This window comes from Trematomus bernacchii, unplaced genomic scaffold (assembly GCF_902827165.1).
Source record: "Trematomus bernacchii unplaced genomic scaffold, fTreBer1.1, whole genome shotgun sequence".
In the NCBI taxonomy this organism is placed as follows: domain Eukaryota; kingdom Metazoa; phylum Chordata; class Actinopteri; order Perciformes; family Nototheniidae; genus Trematomus; species Trematomus bernacchii.
Window position 1 is genome coordinate 37,756 of NW_022987959.1, and position 20,762 is coordinate 58,517.

The 20,762-nt window shown below is 43.6% G+C and overlaps 1 protein-coding gene across 1 annotated transcript; it reads left to right on the plus strand.

The window, feature by feature from the left end:
* Nucleotides 1-2,281: 2,281 nt before the first annotated feature.
* ncoa4 (nuclear receptor coactivator 4) lies at nt 2,282-20,653 on the plus strand. The gene is given in 10 exon segments (XM_034115781.1): nt 2,282-2,557; nt 13,320-13,413; nt 16,902-17,042; nt 17,233-17,324; nt 17,586-17,688; nt 17,902-17,952; nt 18,042-18,110; nt 19,014-19,187; nt 19,189-19,812; nt 20,405-20,653. Coding segments are annotated over 10 exon segments (1,611 nt in total). The 5' UTR covers nt 2,282-2,519; the 3' UTR covers nt 20,630-20,653.
* Nucleotides 20,654-20,762: the final 109 nt, after the last annotated feature.

Genomic DNA, 20,762 nt, shown 5'->3' on the forward strand with positions numbered 1-20,762 from the left:
GTGTGGAGGGTTCCTGCTCCTGTTGGTGTGGAGGGTTCCTGCTCCTGTTGGTGTGGAGGGTTCCTGCTCCTGTTGGTGTGGAGGGTTCCTGCTCCTGTTGGTGTGGAGGGTTCCTGCTCCTGTTGGTGTGGAGGGTTCCTGCTCCTGTTGGTGTGGAGGGTTCCTGCTCCTGTTGGTGTGGAGGGTTCCTGCTCCTGTTGGTGTGGAGGGTTCCTGCTCATGTTGGTGTGGAGGGTTCCTGCTCGTGTTGGTGTGGAGGGTTCCTGCTCGTGTTGGTGTGGAGGGTTCCTGCTCCTGTTGGTGTGGAGGGTTCCTGCTCGTGTTGGTGTGGAGGGTTCCTGCTCCTGTTGGTGTGGAGGGTTCCTGCTCCTGTTGGTGTGGACAGGTGAACATTCTGGCCAAACAAACACTCAGAGTTATGAACATAGACATAGAGGTTCCACTTAGCAAAGCGGAGGTTAAAACATTCATACATAAATATGCACAAACAACATGGCAGGACATTGGGCCCTTAGTGATACAGGAAGACATCTTTATAACATGCAAAGGTATGTGGGGGGTGGAAGGAAGGTGGGGTTTAAAAGAAGGGAGGAACATGTCATTTCTCTGATAGGTCACACAGGGCTCAATCATACATTGAGTAGAAGAGGAAAGCATCTAACCGGAAAGTGTACACACAGCCAGAAACTGTGGAGCATGTTTTCTGATTTGCAGGAAATATAGTGTTCAGAGAAATGTGCTTTTCCAGACACTGAAGAAAGCTAAATACAATGACTTTTCGCTATCAGGGTTGTTAGGGAAAACATCAGACAATATGTATTGTGAGATTATTACGTTTCTAAAAGGAATTGATAAATTAAAAATAATCTTGAGTTTTGGTTCTTTATTTTATTTTATTTCTTTTGTTTATTGTTTTCTGCATAGTCTCTTGTCCACACCATAGACTGTGGCCCTTTCTCATGTCTTCAAATGTTCCTCCTCGACTCCCCTCCTCGACTCCTATCCTCGAGACTTAGTCCCGCCCACAGGAGATGCGAGCGGAGGAGCCGAGGAGGGGAACCGAGGAGAGAGGAGGGGAAGCAGCAGGCGGTTAGAGAAATGAGAACTCCTCTCCTCTGAGCGGTCATTTAAAAGAGACGTCCATTAATGATGACAGGAGGCACAGCAGCCCTCTGTCTGATGGACAGATGTGTTCATGACCAGTGACCACTTCTATATTTACTTTCATTCATTCACAGTGCGGTGTAATGAGACAATAACAGGCTACAGATGCGGACACACACACACACACACACACACACACACACACACACACACACACACACACACACACACACACACACACACACATATATGTATATATTTATATAAATATATACAATTTCAGAATCAAACAGAGCACTCTCATAATAACGTAACACTATCAGAGACTGGATATACCCCCCCCCCCCCTCTCCCCTCTCTGGTCGCTACAATGAGGGAAATAAATGACGGGCCAAAAGTTTTATTTACAAGTATTAAAAGTAAGCAGAGGACACCAAACCAACTGAGACCTGTCTGTCCGCTGCATCTACGCACACACTGTACCACACGCACCTACACACTGTACCACACACACCTACACCACACACACCTACACCACACACACACCTACACCACACACACGCACCTACAGCTCCTAAAGCATAATCAGGCTACAGCCGTTGTGTATTTTATTTTGTGAAGCACTAAATGGTTTTAGAAAAATATCGACTTAGTTTGTAGATATCTACTAAACTAAAGCAAATAAAGAGAGTATGCCTGTTATACTGAGTGATATATATGATACACACTGCTCTGCTTTCTGCACGGACCTCACAGCTGTTCTCTCTGTAAACATCGCGTCGCGATGAAAGCAGTTAATAAAATAATATCCAGGGGATGCATGCAGAGCTGTGATTGGCTGAGATAAGTCCGGCCGTGCGTCACGACTCTTTGAAACATCACTGTTGCCGGAAATGCATCCACGAAGGAGCCGTGGAGGACTGTGGAGGACCCATCAGTGTATCCTCGGTTATAGCTCCTCCAGAGAGCCTCCTCGACGCTCGATGCTCGGTCCTCGATGTGCATTTCGAGAAATGAGATGTCCTTCAACATGGCACGCTGAAATTAATTTCCGGGTCACTACCGGAGGACCGAGGAGTCGAGGATGGGACATTTGATGACATGAGAAAGGGCCTGTATATATAAAGGTCCACACTCCAGTCCAGCTGGTGGCGGTAATGCACCTACAAGTTGGTTTGCCAACCGCCAATAAACACCAAAGAAGAAGAAGAAGAAGAAGTTCTCGCGAGACTTCCCCTCCCTGTGTTGTGTTGTTTTCTCTGCACGTAATAATCGTGACATTGGTGTAGCACCGGCTCTAACCGGAGATCTTCCTCTCTCTTACCGGAGATCTTCCTCTCTCTTACCGGATATCTTCCTCTCTCTTACCGGAGATCTTCCTCTCTGACCGGCCTCCGGACCGCCGCGGAGACTTGATGACATCCAAGCCGAGAGTCCAGAGCAAAGTTTCCCGGTGAGTGTGACCGTGTGAGGGGAGCCTTATCCCCGCTGTTCTCTTCCGGAGGGTCGGCTAGCATAGTTAGCTCCCTGGGGCTAGCGGAGCTAACGTTAGCTTAGTGTTAGCTTAGTGTTAGCTTAGTGTTAGCTTAGCTTCCGACGCGCAGTGACCTCAGATACTCTTTATTATATAAACAACTAACGTTTAAATACTCTTTATTATACACACCATAACACTTAAATACTCTTTATCATATAAACACAATAACACTTAATACTCTTTATCAGAGAAGAATATATAATATGCTGCTCTTTAAAGTCTGTGCTCCAGTAGTTTGATATCCACCTGCTCTGAGGGTTAGAGCACTTAAATACTTGTACTCCTTAAGTACAGTCTCCTAATCACACTTAAATACTTTTACTCCTTAAGTACAGTCTCCTAATCGCACTTAAATACTTGTACTCCTTAAGTACAGTCTCCTAATCACACTTAAATACTTTTACTCCTTAAGTACAGTCTCCTAATCACACTTAAATACTTGTACTCCTTAAGTACAGTCTCCTAATCACACTTAAATACTTGTACTCCTTAAGTACAGTCTCCTACTCGCACTTAAATACTTTTACTCCTTAAGTACAGTCTCCTACTCGCACTTAAATACTTTTACTCCTTAAGTACAGTCTCCTAATCACACTTAAATACTTGTACTCCTTAAGTACAGTCTCCTAATCACACTTAAATACTTTTACTCCTTAAGTACAGTCTCCTAATCGCACTTAAATACTTTTACTCCTTAAGTACAGTCTCCTACTCGCACTTAAATACTTTTACTCCTTAAGTACAGTCTCCTACTCACACTTAAATACTTTTACTCCTTAAGTACAGTCTCCTACTCACACTTAAATACTTTTACTCCTTAAGTACAGTCTCCTAATCACACTTAAATACTTTTACTCCTTAAGTACAGTCTCCTACTCACACTTAAATACTTTTACTCCTTAAGTACAGTCTCCTACTCACACTTAAATACTTTTACTCCTTAAGTACAGTCTCCTAATCACACTTAAATACTTTTACTCCTTAAGTACAGTCTCCTACTCGCACTTAAATACTTTTACTCCTTAAGTACAGTCTCCTACTCGCACTTAAATACTTTTACTCCTTAAGTACAGTCTCCTACTCGCACTTAAATACTTTTACTCCTTAAGTACAGTCTCCTACTCGCACTTAAATACTTGTACTCCTTAAGTACAGTCTTCTAATCACACTTAAATACTTTTACTCCTTAAGTACAGTCTCCTAATCGCACTTAAATACTTGTACTCCTTAAGTACAGTCTCCTAATCACACTTAAATACTTGTACTCCTTAAGTACAGTCTCCTAATCGCACTTAATACTTTACTCCTAAGTACAGTCTCCTACTCGCACTTAAATACTTTTACTCCTTAAGTACAGTCTCCTACTCGCACTTAAATACTTTTACTCCTTAAGTACAGTCTCCTACTCGCACTTAAATACTTGTACTCCTTAAGTACAGTCTCCTACTCGCACTTAAATACTTGTACTCCTTAAGTACAGTCTCCTAATCGCACTTAAATACTTGTACTTCTTAAGTACAGTCTCCTAATCGCACTTAAATACTTTTACTCCTTAAGTACAGTCTCCTAATCGCACTTAAATACTTTAACTCCTTAAGTACAGTCTCCTAATCGCACTTAAATACTTTTACTCCTTAAGTACAGTCTCCTAATCGCACTTAAATACTTTTACTCCTTAAGTACAGTCTCCTAATCACACTTAAATACTTTTACTCCTAAAGTACAGTCTCCTAATCGCACTTAAATACTTTTACTCCTAAAGTACAGTCTCCTAATCGCACTTAAATACTTTTACTCCTAAAGTACAGTCTCCTAATCGCACTTAAATACTTTAACTCCTTAAGTACAGTCTCCTAATCGCACTTAAATACTTTAACTCCTAAAGTACAGTCTCCTAATCGCACTTAAATACTTTTACTCCTAAAGTACAGTCTCCTAATCGCACTTAAATACTTTAACTCCTTAAGTACAGTCTCCTAATCGCACTTAAATACTTTAACTCCTTAAGTACAGTCTCCTAATCGCACTTAAATACTTTTACTCCTTAAGTACAGTCTCCTAATCGCACTTAAATACTTTTACTCCTTAAGTACAGTCTCCTAATCGCACTTAACTACTTTTACTCCTTAAGTACAGTCTCCTAATCGCACTTAAATACTTTTACTCCTAAAGTACAGTCTCCTAATCGCACTTAAATACTTTAACTCCTTAAGTACAGTCTCCTAATCGCACTTAAATACTTTAACTCCTTAAGTACAGTCTCCTAATCGCACTTAAATACTTTTACTCCTTAAGTACAGTCTCCTAATCGCACTTAAATACTTTTACTCCTAAAGTACAGTCTCCTAATCGCACTTAAATACTTTTACTCCTAAAGTACAGTCTCCTAATCGCACTTAAATACTTTTACTCCTAAAGTACAGTCTCCTAATCGCACTTAAATACTTTAACTCCTTAAGTACAGTCTCCTAATCGCACTTAAATACTTTAACTCCTAAAGTACAGTCTCCTAATCGCACTTAAATACTTTAACTCCTAAAGTACAGTCTCCTAATCGCACTTAAATACTTTTACTCCTAAAGTACAGTCTCCTAATCGCACTTAAATACTTTAACTCCTTAAGTACAGTCTCCTAATCGCACTTAAATACTTTAACTCCTAAAGTACAGTCTCCTAATCGCACTTAAATACTTTAACTCCTAAAGTACAGTCTCCTAATCGCACTTAAATACTTTTACTTAAGTACCATTCTCCATGCAGTACTCCAGTATGTTCACAGAGTGCTTTCACTCCGGCTCAGAATCACGTGAAAGTGTTTGAGTCTAAAGTTCAAGTTTCCAGGCTGTTAGCATCATGTTAGCATCATGTTAGCATCATGTTAGCATCATGTGCACAGCAGCGACAGAGTAGATCAATAACCACCTGAACCTGGACCAGGTGCTCTCCAGCCTCCAGGTGAGCAGCTAGAGGGTCTGAGGGGAGACTACATTATCCCTCAGTGACTCTGAACCTGACCCCCCTCACCTGGTTCTGACCCCCCTCACCTGGTCCTGGCCCCCCTCACCCTCACCTGAACCAGGTGAGGGGGGTCAGGACCAGGTGAGCAGCTAGAGGGTCTTCACCTGAGCTTCTGTTAGCTTCACCTGAGCTTCACCTGAGCTTCTGTTAGCTTCACCTGAGCCTCTGTTAGCTTCACCTGAGCTTCACCTGAGCTTCACCTGAGCTTCACCTGAGCCTCTGTTAGCTTCACCTGAGCTTCACCTGAGCTTCTGTTAGCTTCACCTGAGCCTCTGTTAGCTTCACCTGAGCTTCTGTTAGCTTCACCTGAGCTTCACCTGAGCTTCTGTTAGCTTCACCTGAGCTTCTGTTAGCTTCACCTGAGCTTCACCTGAGCCTCTGTTAGCTTCACCTGAGCTTCTGTTAGCTTCACCTTAGCCTCTGTTAGCTTCACCTTAGCCTCTGTTAGCTTCACCTTAGCCTCTGTTAGCTTCACCTGAGCTTCTGTTAGCTTCACCTGAGCTTCCCTCTGCCCAACAGACAGGGGTCAGCCCGGGCCGTCAGCTGTTCCCTGCTGATATAAATACTGTGTGTGTGAGATAATAACAGTGTGTGTTTCCTCACCCTTACCGCAGCAGAGTCCCCCTTAGTCCCCCTTAGTCCCCCTGTTATCTCTCGGCTCCAGCTGGGCTCAGTGGTCTGTGACCTCACTGAGTCACAGGGCTCCAGCTGGGCTCAGTGGTCTGTGACCTCACTGAGTCACAGGTCTCATGCTCTCCATCAGCCGTTACTCACAGCCGCTGTGCGTCTGTATTTAGAGATATGACTACGTGCTGTGTGTTTGTCCCAGGTTCAGTACTAGAATGAACAGTGAGTTATCACGTCTGTTTCACATCACGTCTGTTTCACATCACGTCGTCTGTTTCACATCACGTCTGTTTCACATCACGTCGTCTGTTTCACATCACGTCGTCTGTTTCACATCACGTCTGTTTCACATCACGTCTGTTTCACATCACGTCGTCTGTTTCACATCACGTCGTCTGTTTCACATCACGTCTGTTTCACATCACGTCTGTTTCACATCACGTCGTCTGTTTCACATCACGTCTGTTTCACATCACGTCGTCTGTTTCACATCACGTCGTCTGTTTCACATCACGTCTGTTTCACATCACGTCGTCTGTTTCACATCACGTCTGTTTCACATCACGTCTGTTTCACATCACGTCGTCTGTTTCACATCACGTCGTCTGTTTCACATCACGTCTGTTTCACATCACGTCTGTTTCACATCACGTCTGTTTCACATCACGTCGTCTGTTTCACATCACGTCGTCTGTTTCACATCACGTCTGTTTCACATCACGTCTGTTTCACATCACGTCGTCTGTTTCACATCACGTCGTCTGTTTCACATCACGTCTGTTTCACATCACGTCTGTTTCACATCACGTCTGTTTCACATCACGTCTGTTTCACATCACGTCTGTTTCACATCACGTCGTCTGTTTCACATCACGTCGTCTGTTTCACATCACGTCTGTTTCACATCACGTCGTCTGTTTCACATCACGTCTGTTTCACATCACGTCTGTTTCACATCACGTCGTCTGTTTCACATCTCGTCTGTTTCACATCTCGTCTGTTTCACATCACGTCTGTTTCACATCACGTCTGTTTCACAATTCACATCATGTTAACTCCATGCCTTCAGGAAGTCTTCTGGCTGCTGACCAATCACATCACAGTTTAAAGGTCTCATAACACTGGAGCTTTATAGCGTGTTATTATTATAACTCCTCTACAGACACGTATCACTGACACTTTGTTAATGATTAATACATGGATCCTCTGGACTCTGACCAGGCTGTAAACAGCAGGGGGTCAGAGGTCAGCTGGTCAGGCTGTAAACAGCAGGGGGTCAGCTGTCTCTTATCAGCTGACTGTTGACAGCTGATAGAGAACGCCCAGGCTACGCCCGAGGTCATGTGACGCATCACAGCATCACTTAAAGAGGCCCCCTTCTTCTCCCGCCATGTGTTACATTATATATATGTAGTGCATATCAATGGTCTGCAGAGGCATACATCCCTGTTAGCATCTGATACAGCTTCCTGTATCTTTAGCGTTAGCATTGCTATCACCTGGGTTACAGCAGAAACAGAAAGTCTCCCCTTCAGAGTAACACGCCCCAGGTGAACCCTGACGGTACTTCCTGTGTTATCTTTAACCTGTTCATGGTGTTCATGCTTCCTGTCTCCGCTCAGGTGTTCTGTGGTTATTACAGGTGTATTACAGGTGTATTACAGGTGTATTACAGGTGTATTACAGGTTTATTACAGGTTTATTACAGGTGTATTACAGGTCTATATTACAGGTTTACCACAGATGTATTACAGGTGTATTACAGGTATATTACAGGTCTATATTACAGGTCTATATTACAGGTGTATTACAGGTCTATATTACAGGTGTATTACAGGTCTATATTACAGGTTTATATTACAGGTGTATTACAGGTATATTACAGGTTTATATTACAGGTGTATTACAGGTATATTACAGGTTTATATTACAGGTATATTACAGGTGTATTACAGGTCTATATTACAGGTTTATTACAGGTGTATTACAGGTCTATATTACAGGTTTATCACAGGTGTATTATAGGTCTATATTACAGGTTTATCACAGGTCTATATTACAGGTTTATTACAGGTGTATTACAGGTCTATATTACAGGTTTATCACAGGTGTATTACAGGTCTATATTACAGGTTTATTACAGGTGTATTACAGGTCTATATTACAGGTTTATCACAGGTGTATTACAGGTATATATTACAGGTTTATCACAGGTGTATTACAGGTATATATTACAGGTTTATCACAGGTGTATTATAGGTCTATATTACAGGTTTATCACAGGTGTATTACAGGTCTATATTACAGGTTTATTACAGGTCTATATTACAGGTTTATCACAGGTCTATATTACAGGTTTATCACAGGTGTATTACAGGTCTATATTACAGGTTTATCACAGGTGTATTATAGGTCTATATTACAGGTTTATCACAGGTGTATTACAGGTCTATATTACAGGTTTATCACAGGTCTATATTACAGGTCTATATTACAGGTGTATTACAGGTCTATATTACAGGTTTATCACAGGTCTATATTACAGGTCTATATTACAGGTTTATCACAGGTGTATTACAGGTCTATATTACAGGTTTATCACAGGTCTATATTACAGGTCTATATTACAGGTGTATTACAGGTCTATATTACAGGTTTATCACAGGTGTATTACAGGTCTATATTACAGGTGTATTATAGGTCTATATTACAGGTTTATCACAGGTCTATATTACAGGTTTATTACAGGTGTATTACAGGTCTATATTACAGGTTTATCACAGGTGTATTATAGGTCTATATTACAGGTTTATCACAGGTCTATATTACAGGTCTATATTACAGGTTTATCACAGGTGTATTACAGGTCTATATTACAGGTTTATCACAGGTGTATTATAGGTCTATATTACAGGTTTATCACAGGTCTATATTACAGGTTTATCACAGGTGTATTACAGGTCTATATTACAGGTTTATCACAGGTGTATTATAGGTCTATATTACAGGTTTATCACAGGTCTATATTACAGGTTTATTACAGGTGTATTACAGGTCTATATTACAGGTTTATCACAGGTGTATTACAGGTCTATATTACAGGTTTATTACAGGTGTATTACAGGTCTATATTACAGGTTTATCACAGGTGTATTACAGGTCTATATTACAGGTTTATTACAGGTGTATTACAGGTCTATATTACAGGTTTATCACAGGTGTATTATAGGTCTATATTACAGGTTTATCACAGGTCTATATTACAGGTCTATATTACAGGTTTATCACAGGTGTATTACAGGTCTATATTACAGGTTTATTACAGGTCTATATTACAGGTTTATCACAGGTCTATATTACAGGTTTATCACAGGTGTATTACAGGTCTATATTACAGGTTTATCACAGGTGTATTATAGGTCTATATTACAGGTTTATCACAGGTGTATTACAGGTCTATATTACAGGTTTATCACAGGTCTATATTACAGGTCTATATTACAGGTGTATTACAGGTCTATATTACAGGTTTATCACAGGTCTATATTACAGGTCTATATTACAGGTTTATCACAGGTGTATTACAGGTCTATATTACAGGTTTATCACAGGTGTATTACAGGTCTATATTACAGGTGTATTATAGGTCTATATTACAGGTTTATCACAGGTCTATATTACAGGTTTATTACAGGTGTATTACAGGTCTATATTACAGGTTTATCACAGGTGTATTATAGGTCTATATTACAGGTTTATCACAGGTCTATATTACAGGTCTATATTACAGGTTTATCACAGGTGTATTACAGGTCTATATTACAGGTTTATCACAGGTGTATTATAGGTCTATATTACAGGTGTATTACAGGTCTATATTACAGGTTTATCACAGGTGTATTACAGGTCTATATTACAGGTTTATTACAGGTGTATTACAGGTCTATATTACAGGTTTATCACAGGTGTATTATAGGTCTATATTACAGGTTTATTACAGGTCTATATTACAGGTGTATTACAGGTCTATATTACAGGTTTATCACAGGTCTATATTACAGGTCTATATTACAGGTTTATCACAGGTGTATTATAGGTCTATATTACAGGTTTATCACAGGTGTATTACAGGTCTATATTACAGGTTTATCACAGGTGTATTACAGGTCTATATTACAGGTTTATCACAGGTGTATTACAGGTCTATATTACAGGTTTATCACAGGTGTATTACAGGTCTATATTACAGGTGTATTATAGGTCTATATTACAGGTTTATCACAGGTCTATATTACAGGTTTATTACAGGTGTATTACAGGTCTATATTACAGGTGTATTATAGGTCTATATTACAGGTTTATCACAGGTCTATATTACAGGTTTATCACAGGTGTATTATAGGTCTATATTACAGGTTTATCACAGGTGTATTACAGGTCTATATTACAGGTTTATCACAGGTGTATTACAGGTCTATATTACAGGTGTATTATAGGTCTATATTACAGGTTTATCACAGGTCTATATTACAGGTTTATCACAGGTGTATTACAGGTCTATATTACAGGTTTATCACAGGTGTATTACAGGTCTATATTACAGGTGTATTATAGGTCTATATTACAGGTGTATTATAGGTCTATATTACAGGTGTATTACAGGTCTATATTACAGGTTTATCACAGGTGTATTACAGGTCTATATTACAGGTTTATCACAGGTGTATTATAGGTCTATATTACAGGTTTATTATAGGTCTATATTACAGGTGTATTACAGGTCTATATTACAGGTTTATTACAGGTGTATTACAGGTCTATATTACAGGTTTATCACAGGTGTATTATAGGTCTATATTACAGGTTTATTACAGGTCTATATTACAGGTTTATCACAGGTGTATTACAGGTCTATATTACAGGTTTATTACAGGTGTATTACAGGTCTATATTACAGGTTTATCACAGGTCTATATTACAGGTTTATCACAGGTGTATTATAGGTCTATATTACAGGTGTATTATAGGTATATATTACAGGTGTATTATAGGTCTATATTACAGGTTTATCACAGGTGTATTACAGGTCTATATTACAGTTTTATCACAGGTGTATTACAGGTCTATATTACAGGTGTATTATAGGTCTATATTACAGGTTTATCACAGGTCTATATTACAGGTTTATCACAGGTGTATTACAGGTCTATATTACAGGTTTATCACAGGTGTATTACAGGTCTATATCACAGGTTTATCACAGGTGTATTACAGGTCTATATTACAGGTTTATCACAGGTGTATTACAGGTCTATATTACAGGTGTATTACAGGTCTATATTACAGGTTTATCACAGGTGTATTACAGGTTTATTACAGGTGTATTATAGGTCTATATTACAGGTTTATCACAGGTCTATATTACAGGTTTATCACAGGTGTATTACAGGTCTATATTACAGGTTTATCACAGGTTTATCACAGGTCTATATTACAGGTTTATCACAGGTTTATTACAGGTCTATATTACAGGTTTATCACAGGTGTATTACAGGTCTATATTACAGGTTTATCACAGGTGTATTATAGGTCTATATTACAGGTTTATCACAGGTGTATTACAGGTCTATATTACAGGTTTATCACAGGTGTATTACAGGTCTATATTACAGGTTTATCACAGGTGTATTATAGGTCTATATTACAGGTTTATCACAGGTGTATTATAGGTCTATATTACAGGTTTATCACAGGTCTATATTACAGGTTTATCACAGGTGTATTATAGGTCTATATTACAGGTTTATCACAGGTGTATTATAGGTCTATATTACAGGTTTATCACAGGTCTATATTACAGGTTTATCACAGGTGTATTACAGGTCTATATTACAGGTTTATCACAGGTGTATTACAGGTCTATATTACAGGTTTATCACAGGTGTATTACAGGTCTATATTACAGGTTTATCACAGGTGTATTACAGGTCTATATTACAGGTTTATCACAGGTGTATTATAGGTCTATATTACAGGTTTATCACAGGTGTATTATAGGTCTATATTACAGGTTTATCACAGGTCTATATTACAGGTTTATCACAGGTGTATTATAGGTCTATATTACAGGTTTATCACAGGTCTATATTACAGGTTTATCACAGGTGTATTACAGGTCTATATTACAGGTTTATCACAGGTGTTATTATAGTCTATACAGGTTTATCACAGGTCTATATTACAGGTTTATCACAGGTGTATTACAGGTCTATATTACAGGTTTATCACAGGTGTATTACAGGTCTATATTACAGGTTTATCACAGGTGTATTATAGGTCTATATTACAGGTTTATCACAGGTGTATTACAGGTCTATATTACAGGTTTATCACAGGTCTATATTACAGGTTTATTACAGGTTTATCACAGGTCTATATTACAGGTTTATCACAGGTGTATTACAGGTCTATATTACAGGTTTATTACAGGTGTATTACAGGTCTATATTACAGGTTTATTACAGGTTTATTACAGGTGTATTACAGGTCTATATTACAGGTTTATTACAGGTGTATTACAGGTCTATATTACAGGTTTATCACCGGTGTATTATAGGTCTATATTACAGGTGTATTACAGGTCTATATTACAGGTTTATCACAGGTGTATTACAGGTTTATCACAGGTCTATATTACAGGTTTATCACAGGTGTATTACAGGTCTATATTACAGGTTTATCACAGGTGTATTACAGGTCTATATTACAGGTTTATCACAGGTGTATTACAGGTCTATATTACAGGTTTATCACAGGTGTATTACAGGTCTATATTACAGGTTTATCACAGGTGTATTACAGGTGTATTACAGGTGTATTACAGGTGTATTACAGGTCTATATTACAGGTGTATTACAGGTATATCACAGGTATATCACAGGTGTATTACAGGTCTATATTACAGGTCTATATTACAGGTCTATATTACAGGTCTATATTACAGGTGTATTACAGGTGTATTTCTTGCTCTCAGGATGGCAGGGCTGCAGCAGGCGCAGGATCAGCTGCAGGAAGCCATCGGGGGGGTGAGGAGAGCTGAGCAGCAGCTGAGAGAGAGCAGCCAACAGGTGAGACACACACACACACACACACACACACACACACACAGCGCAGCCAACAGGTGAGACACACACACACAGAGAGAGAGCGCAGCCAACAGGTGAGACACACACACACACAGCGCAGGTGAGACACACACACACAGCGCAGCCAACAGGTGAGACACACACACACACACAGCGCAGCCAACAGGTGAGACACACACACAGCGCAGCCAACAGGTGAGACACACACACAGCGCAGCCAACAGGTGAGACACACACACAGCGCAGCCAACAGGTGAGACACACACACACAGCGCAGCCAACAGGTGAGACACACACACACACACAGAGAGAGAGCGCAGCCAACAGGTGAGACACACACACAGAGCGAGCAGCCCACAGCAAACCTGTGCGTCGCTCTGATGCGTCTCTACGGCGAACCTGCGCGTCGCTCTGATGCGTCTCTACGGCGAACCTGCGCGTCGCTCTGATGCGTCTCTACAGAGAACCTGCGCGTCGCTCTGATGCGTCTCTACAGCGAACCTGCGTGTCGCTCTGATGCGTCTCTACGGCGAACCTGCGTGTCGCTCTGATGCGTCTCTACGGCGAACCTGCGTGTCGCTCTGATGCGTCTCTACGGCGAACCTACGTGTCGCTCTGATGCGTCTCTACAGCGAACCTACGTGTCGCTCTGATGCGTCTCTACATCGAACCTACGCGTCGCTCTGATGCGTCTCTACAGCGAACCTACGCGTCGCTCTGATGCGTCTCTACAGCGAACCTACGCGTCGCTCTGATGCGTCTCTACGGCGAACCTGCGTGTCGCTCTGATGCGTCTCTACGGCGAACCTGCGTGTCGCTCTGATGCGTCTCTACGGCGAACCTGCGTGTCGCTCTGATGCGTCTCTACGGCGAACCTACGTGTTGCTCTGATGCGTCTCTACAGCAAACCTGCGTGTCGCTCTGATGCGTCTCTACGTCGAACCTACGTGTCGCTCTGATGCGTCTCTACAGCGAACCTACGTGTCGCTCTGATGCGTCTCTACATCGAACCTACGCGTCGCTCTGATGCGTCTCTACAGCGAACCTACGCGTCGCTCTGATGCGTCTCTAAGCCTCTGAATGCGTCTCTACATCGAACCTACGCGTCGCTCTGATGCGTCTCTACAGCGAACCTACGCGTCGCTCTGATGCGTCTCTACATCGAACCTACGCGTCGCTCTGATGCGTCTCTACATCGAACCTACGCGTCGCTCTGATGCGTCTCTACATCGAACCTACGCGTCGCTCTGATGCGTCTCTACATCGAACCTACGCGTCGCTCTGATGCGTCTCTACGGCGAACCTACGCGTCGCTCTGATGCGTCTCTACGGCGAACCTACGCGTCGCTCTGATGCGTCTCTACGGCGAACCTACGCGTCGCTCTGATGCGTCTCTACGGCGAACCTACGCGTCGCTCTGATGCGTCTCTACGGCGAACCTACGCGTCGCTCTGATGCGTCTCTACGGCGAACCTACGCGTCGCTCTGATGCGTCTCTACATCGAACCTACGTGTCGCTCTGATGCGTCTCTACGGCGAACCTACGCGTCGCTCTGATGCGTCTCTACGGCGAACCTCCGCGTCGCTCTGATGCGTCTCTACATCGAACCTACGCGTCGCTCTGATGCGTCTCTACGGCGAACCTACGTGTCGCTCTGATGCGTCTCTACGGCGAACCTACGCGTCGCTCTGATGCGTCTCTACGGCGAACCTACGCGTCGCTCTGATGCGTCTCTACATCGAACCTACGTGTCGCTCTGATGCGTCTCTACGGCGAACCTACGCGTCGCTCTGATGCGTCTCTACGGCGAACCTCCGCGTCGCTCTGATGCGTCTCTACATCGAACCTACGCGTCGCTCTGATGCGTCTCTACGGCGAACCTACGTGTCGCTCTGATGCGTCTCTACGGCGAACCTACGTGTCGCTCTGATGCGTCTCTACGGCGAACCTACGTGTCGCTCTGATGCGTCTCTACGGCGAACCTACGTGTCGCTCTGATGCGTCTCTACGTCGAACCTACGCGTCGCTCTGATGCGACTCTACGGCGAACCTACGCGTCGCTCTGATGCGACTCTACGGCGAACCTACGCGTCGCTCTGATGCGTCTCTACGGCGAACCTACGCGTCGCTCTGATGCGTCTCTACGGCGAACCTACGTGTCGCTCTGATGCGTCTCTACGGCGAACCTACGCGTCGCTCTGATGCGTCTCTACGGCGAACCTACGTGTCGCTCTGATGCGTCTACATCGAACCTACGTGTCGCTCTGATGCGTCTCTACATCGAACCTACGTGTCGCTCTGATGCGTCTCTACAGCGAACCTGCGTGTCGCTCTGATGCGTCTCTACGTTGAACCTAATTGGCGTAACGCCGGGTTGCTCAGTCCTTTTGCAAGAAGAAGTCCGTTCCAAGAGGAACTGCTTCCCAATGTTCTTCAGTCTTCTTTTGTCACGTGGTTTGTCACGTCTTGTGCTGCAAGCTCGTACGTCAGAGGCGTCAGAAAGTTCACTCTGAAAGAGGAAGTGCACACTTTGCTACAGAGGCCTTTTTAAATGGACCCATATAAGGATGTATATGTTATACACCCTGTTGCTATTGCATACATATATTTGACTATGACATCTTTACACTTTGTAAAGCTTTCGAGTATATTTTATGAGCGATATAAAAATTACATTGTTCCATTTGTCACCCTTCTCAACAACACACACGCCTACAGGTGAGACACACACCCAGATACACAGAAACTGCCTGTGTGTGTGTGTGTGTGTCACAGGCTCTGTGACACATAGGTGAGGTTACCTGTGTGTTTGAGGTGGTGTATATAAGAGGCAGCAGTCTGACAGGTGTGTGTTCAGCAGGGAGCTGCACAGTGTGTTATCATCTGCAGGAGAGCTAACGTTAGCTGTTATTAGCTGCTAGCTGTTATTAGCTTGTTAGCTGTTATTAGCTGTTAGCTGTTATTAGCTTGTTAGCTGTTATTAGCTGTTAGCTGTTATTAGCTGTTAGCTGTTATTAGCTTGTTAGCTGTTATTAGCTGCTAGCTGTTATTAGCTTGTTAGCTGCTAACAGAGGTTCCATAGAGTATTATAGTGGTGCGTTCAGGCTCGTGTGTTGAGAAAGGTAAATAGTAATGATGCGTAGTGATGTGTTCAGGGTCCTCCTGTAGAGTTGGTTATAGTGATGTGTAGTGAAGAGTGTGTAACGGTGTGTCTCCTCCCCTCAGGTGCAGAGCTCTGTAGTGATGTGTAGTGAAGAGTGTGTAACGGTGTGTCTCCTCCCCTCAGGTGCAGAGCTCTGTAGTGATGTGTAGTGAAGAGTGTGTAACGGTGTGTCTCCTCCCCTCAGGTGCAGAGCTCTGTAGTGATGTGTAGTGAAGAGTGTGTAACGGTGTGTCTCCTCCCCTCAGGTGCAGAGCTCTGTAGTGATGTGTAGTGAAGAGTGTGTAACGGTGTGTCTCCTCCCCTCAGGTGCGCGGCCAGGTGCAGAGCTCTGTCTCTCGGCAGCAGGAGGCTCTGCGCTGCAGGGAGGTCTGGCTGCTGGGACAGGTGCACCTGCTGGAGACCCTTCAGAACGAGAGCCTGCAGACTCACCTGCTGCACCTGCACCGGGTAAATAACACACACCTGTATATACACCTGTACATACTTATACCGTACACACACCTGTATATACACACACGCCTGTACACACACCTGTATATACACTTGTACATACTTATACCGTACACACACCCGTAGACACACCTTTCTGTTGGTAATATGCTGTTAACACCCTGCCCCCCCCCCCCCCCCCCCCCAGCTCCAGGGTCAGTTTGATGTCCTCCAGCATCAGATGCAGAACTCCACCTGCAGCAAAGATCTGAAGCAGCAGCTCAGCCTCTGCATGGAGAGGTACACACACACACACACACACACACACACACTCACACACGCTCGCACACACACGCTCACACGCACACACACACACACACACACTGCAGAGCGTCAGGGTTACATTTAACATCAGTAATGAACCGCAGCTTCTTTATAAAAGTGAATCATTGTTGACATCATCATGTGACTCTACCTGAGACAAACAGTCCTCAGGTGACCTCACACACACACACACACACACGCACACACACTGATGACAGGTGTGTTTCCCCCCTGCAGCTTGTCCTCTCTCAGTCTGACACCAGAGGAGAGTCTCTGCTTCACCGCTGACACACACTCTCTGAGGAGCGCCATCACCTCCTTCGGCTGTGTGTTTGCTCAGGTAACACACACACACACACACACACCCTCTGTCTGAAACCAGAGCCCAGTCTGCTCTGATTGGTTAGCTGGCCGACTCTGTTGTCATTGGTCAACCACTTAGAGATGTCCCGCCCCTTAGCCTATCACGTACAAAGCCAATAAGAGCACGTGTGTTCCATAGTGATGTCACCATGTTCTCATATCAGCTGTTTCCTGTTATTCCTGTCCTCAGGTGGGGGAGGGCGTGGCCTCTCAGAGCTGTCCAATCACTGCCAAGAAGCAGGTGGGGTTATTAACCAATACAAATACCCTCACAGTGATGAGGATAGAGACAGGTGCTGACAGGTGTGTGTGTGTGTGTGTGTGTTTCAGAAGGTGGAGAGAGAAAGCAGCGCTCCCATTGGCTGTCTGCCTCAGGATTGGCTGATGTCTGAGACCCAGGTGAGACTCAGTGAAAGAGTTGTTTATATTTACCCTCCTTGTCACTACCCGATCCGCACTGCGCATGTGCGAGATGGTCCGCCATATTGGACAACTCCGTACGGCAACCCAACTAGGACACTTGACACGGTGGCTTTTGGCAAAGCACACAAAGACAACTCAAAGAACCGAGAGAGATGAGTTATTGTTACAACGTGACTTCACTATTATTTAACAACTCTTTGTAGTGGGTCCTTTTAGTGGGTCCTTTTAGTGGGTCCTTTTAGTGGGTCCTTTTAGTGGGTTCCTTTAGTGGGTCCTTTTAGTGGGTCCTTTTAGTGGGTCTTTTAGTGGGTCCTTGTAGTGGGTCCTTTTAGTGGGTCTTTTTAGTGGGTCCTTTTAGTGGGTCTTTTAGTGGGTCCTTTTAGTGGGTCCTTGTAGTGGGTCCTTTTAGTGGGTCCTTGTAGTGGGTCCTTTTAGTGGGTCCTTTTAGCGGGTCCTTTTAGTGGGTCCTTTTAGTGGGTCCTTGTAGTGGGTCCTTTTAGTGGGTCCTTTTAGCGGGTCCTTTTAGTGGGTCCTTTTAGTGGGTCCTTTTAACTGTGAATGTCCTTCATTTTATTTCAAATAAAATAAAATAACAAAAGTTTTTGTCAAGATATTTGAGACGTTTATGACTCGCCCATGCACGATGCAAATCGGGCAGCCGTCTAGACGTCAAGTGTCCTATTAGAGGTGCCGTATGGAGTTGTCCAATATGGCGGACCATCTCGCACATGCGCAGGGCGGATCGGGTAGTGACACTCCTGATTAAACCCATGTAATAACCACTTCCTGTGTGTAATAACCACTTCCTGTGTGTAATAACCATTTCCTGTGTGTAATAACCACTTCCTGTGTGTAATAACCACTTCCTGTGTGTGTCAGACTTCCTGTCCCGCCCCCCCTGACTTCCTGCTTGGTTTGGAGGCGTGGCTTCTGCAGAGGCAGCGCTCTGACAGCAGCTGCTCCTCCTTCTGCATCGAGGACGTGGACCAATCAGAGCTCAGCAGGGAGGAGGAGGAGGAGGAGCTTAGCAGCTGGCTCATTACCCCCCCTGCCCCCCCCCCTGAAGAACCCGTCCGAGGGTGAGCGATGGCTCTCCGTGTTGAAGCCGTTCCAGGATGGCTGGGTGGCCTCTGATTGGCTGCTGGAGTCTAGCCCCGCCCCCTCTGACTGCACTTCCTGCTGCCAGACCTCCAGCCCCCCCCTCGAGATCGAGAACCTGGGGAGGCTCCGGTGCCTGAAGACCCCCCCTAATGTGGCTCCTCCCCCTAGTGTGGCCCCTCCCCCCAATGTGGCCCCTCCCCCCTCCCTGGAGGCGTGGCTTCAGCAGGCCCCTCCCCCCTCCCAGTCCTCCTGCAGAGCTAATGAAGTCTGCGCCTCCTTCTCCTCCTGCGTCTGTGAGGAGAACTGTGGGGGAGCGGCTCTCAGCCAATGGCTGCTGAGGAAGGAGGGGCGGGACAAGAACGGCAAGAAGGCCCCGCCCACTAACCAGGAGACCACGCCCACTAACCAGGAGGCCTCACCCAGTGAGAAAGAGACAACACCCAGTGAAAAGGAGGCTCTGCCCATTGAGAAGGAGGCTCCGCCCACTGAGAAGGAGGCTCCGCCCACTGAGAAGGAGGCTCCGCCCACTCAGAAGAAGGCCCCGCCCCCCCTGCACCACCAGCAGCAGGAGCAGAAGGTGAACTGAAGGTTTATCTTTGTGTTCAGCCACGTAACTGAACTATTAATAAATTTAATTACATTTTATACTTTTATTTTTTACTTTTTATCAACAAAAGTATCTTATATATTTTTTTAACTGTTTATTTTTCAAAATAAGAGTCTGTTATATTATTTCAAAATAAGAGTCTGTTATATTATTTCAAAATAAGAGAGTCTGTTATATTATTTCAAAATAAGAGTCTGTTATATTATTTCAAAATAAGAGTCTGTTATATTATTTCAAAATAAGAGTCTGTTATATTATTTCAAAATAAGAGAGTCTGTTATATTATTTCAAAATAAGAGTCTGTTATATTATTTCAAAATAAGAGTCTGTTATATTATTTCAAAATAAGAGAGTCTGTTATATTATTTCAAAATAAGAGAGTCTGTTATATTATTTCAAAATAAGAGTCAGTAATATTATTTCAAAATAAGAGAGTCTGTTATATTATTTCAAAATAAGAGTGTTATATATTATTTCAAAATAAGAGTGTTATATTATTTCAAAATAAGAGTCTGTTATATTATGTCTAAATAACAGAGTGTGTACCTGCGTCTCTCCTCAGGTGCAGGCCATCCTTCAGGCCTGGCTGCACCCCCCCTCCTCCTCCTCCTCCCCGCCCTCCTCTTCCTCCCCCTTCCTCCTCCCTCTGGACCCTCAGCAGTGGGTTCAGAGCCGCTCCCCCCCCCCCCAGGAGGAAGAGGAGGACAAGTGGCTGCTGAGGAAGAGGAGCCAGGCTCAGGTGAGACACTGGATCATATACTTTTATTCTGAAAATATATTCTATTAATGCATTTTTAGAATATATTTGTATTAACTCTCTCATCTCTCTCTCTCTCTCTCTCTCTGTCTCTCTGTCTCTGTCTCTCTGTCTCTCTCTCTCTGTCTCTCTGTCTCTCTCTCTGTCTCTCTGTCTCTCTCTC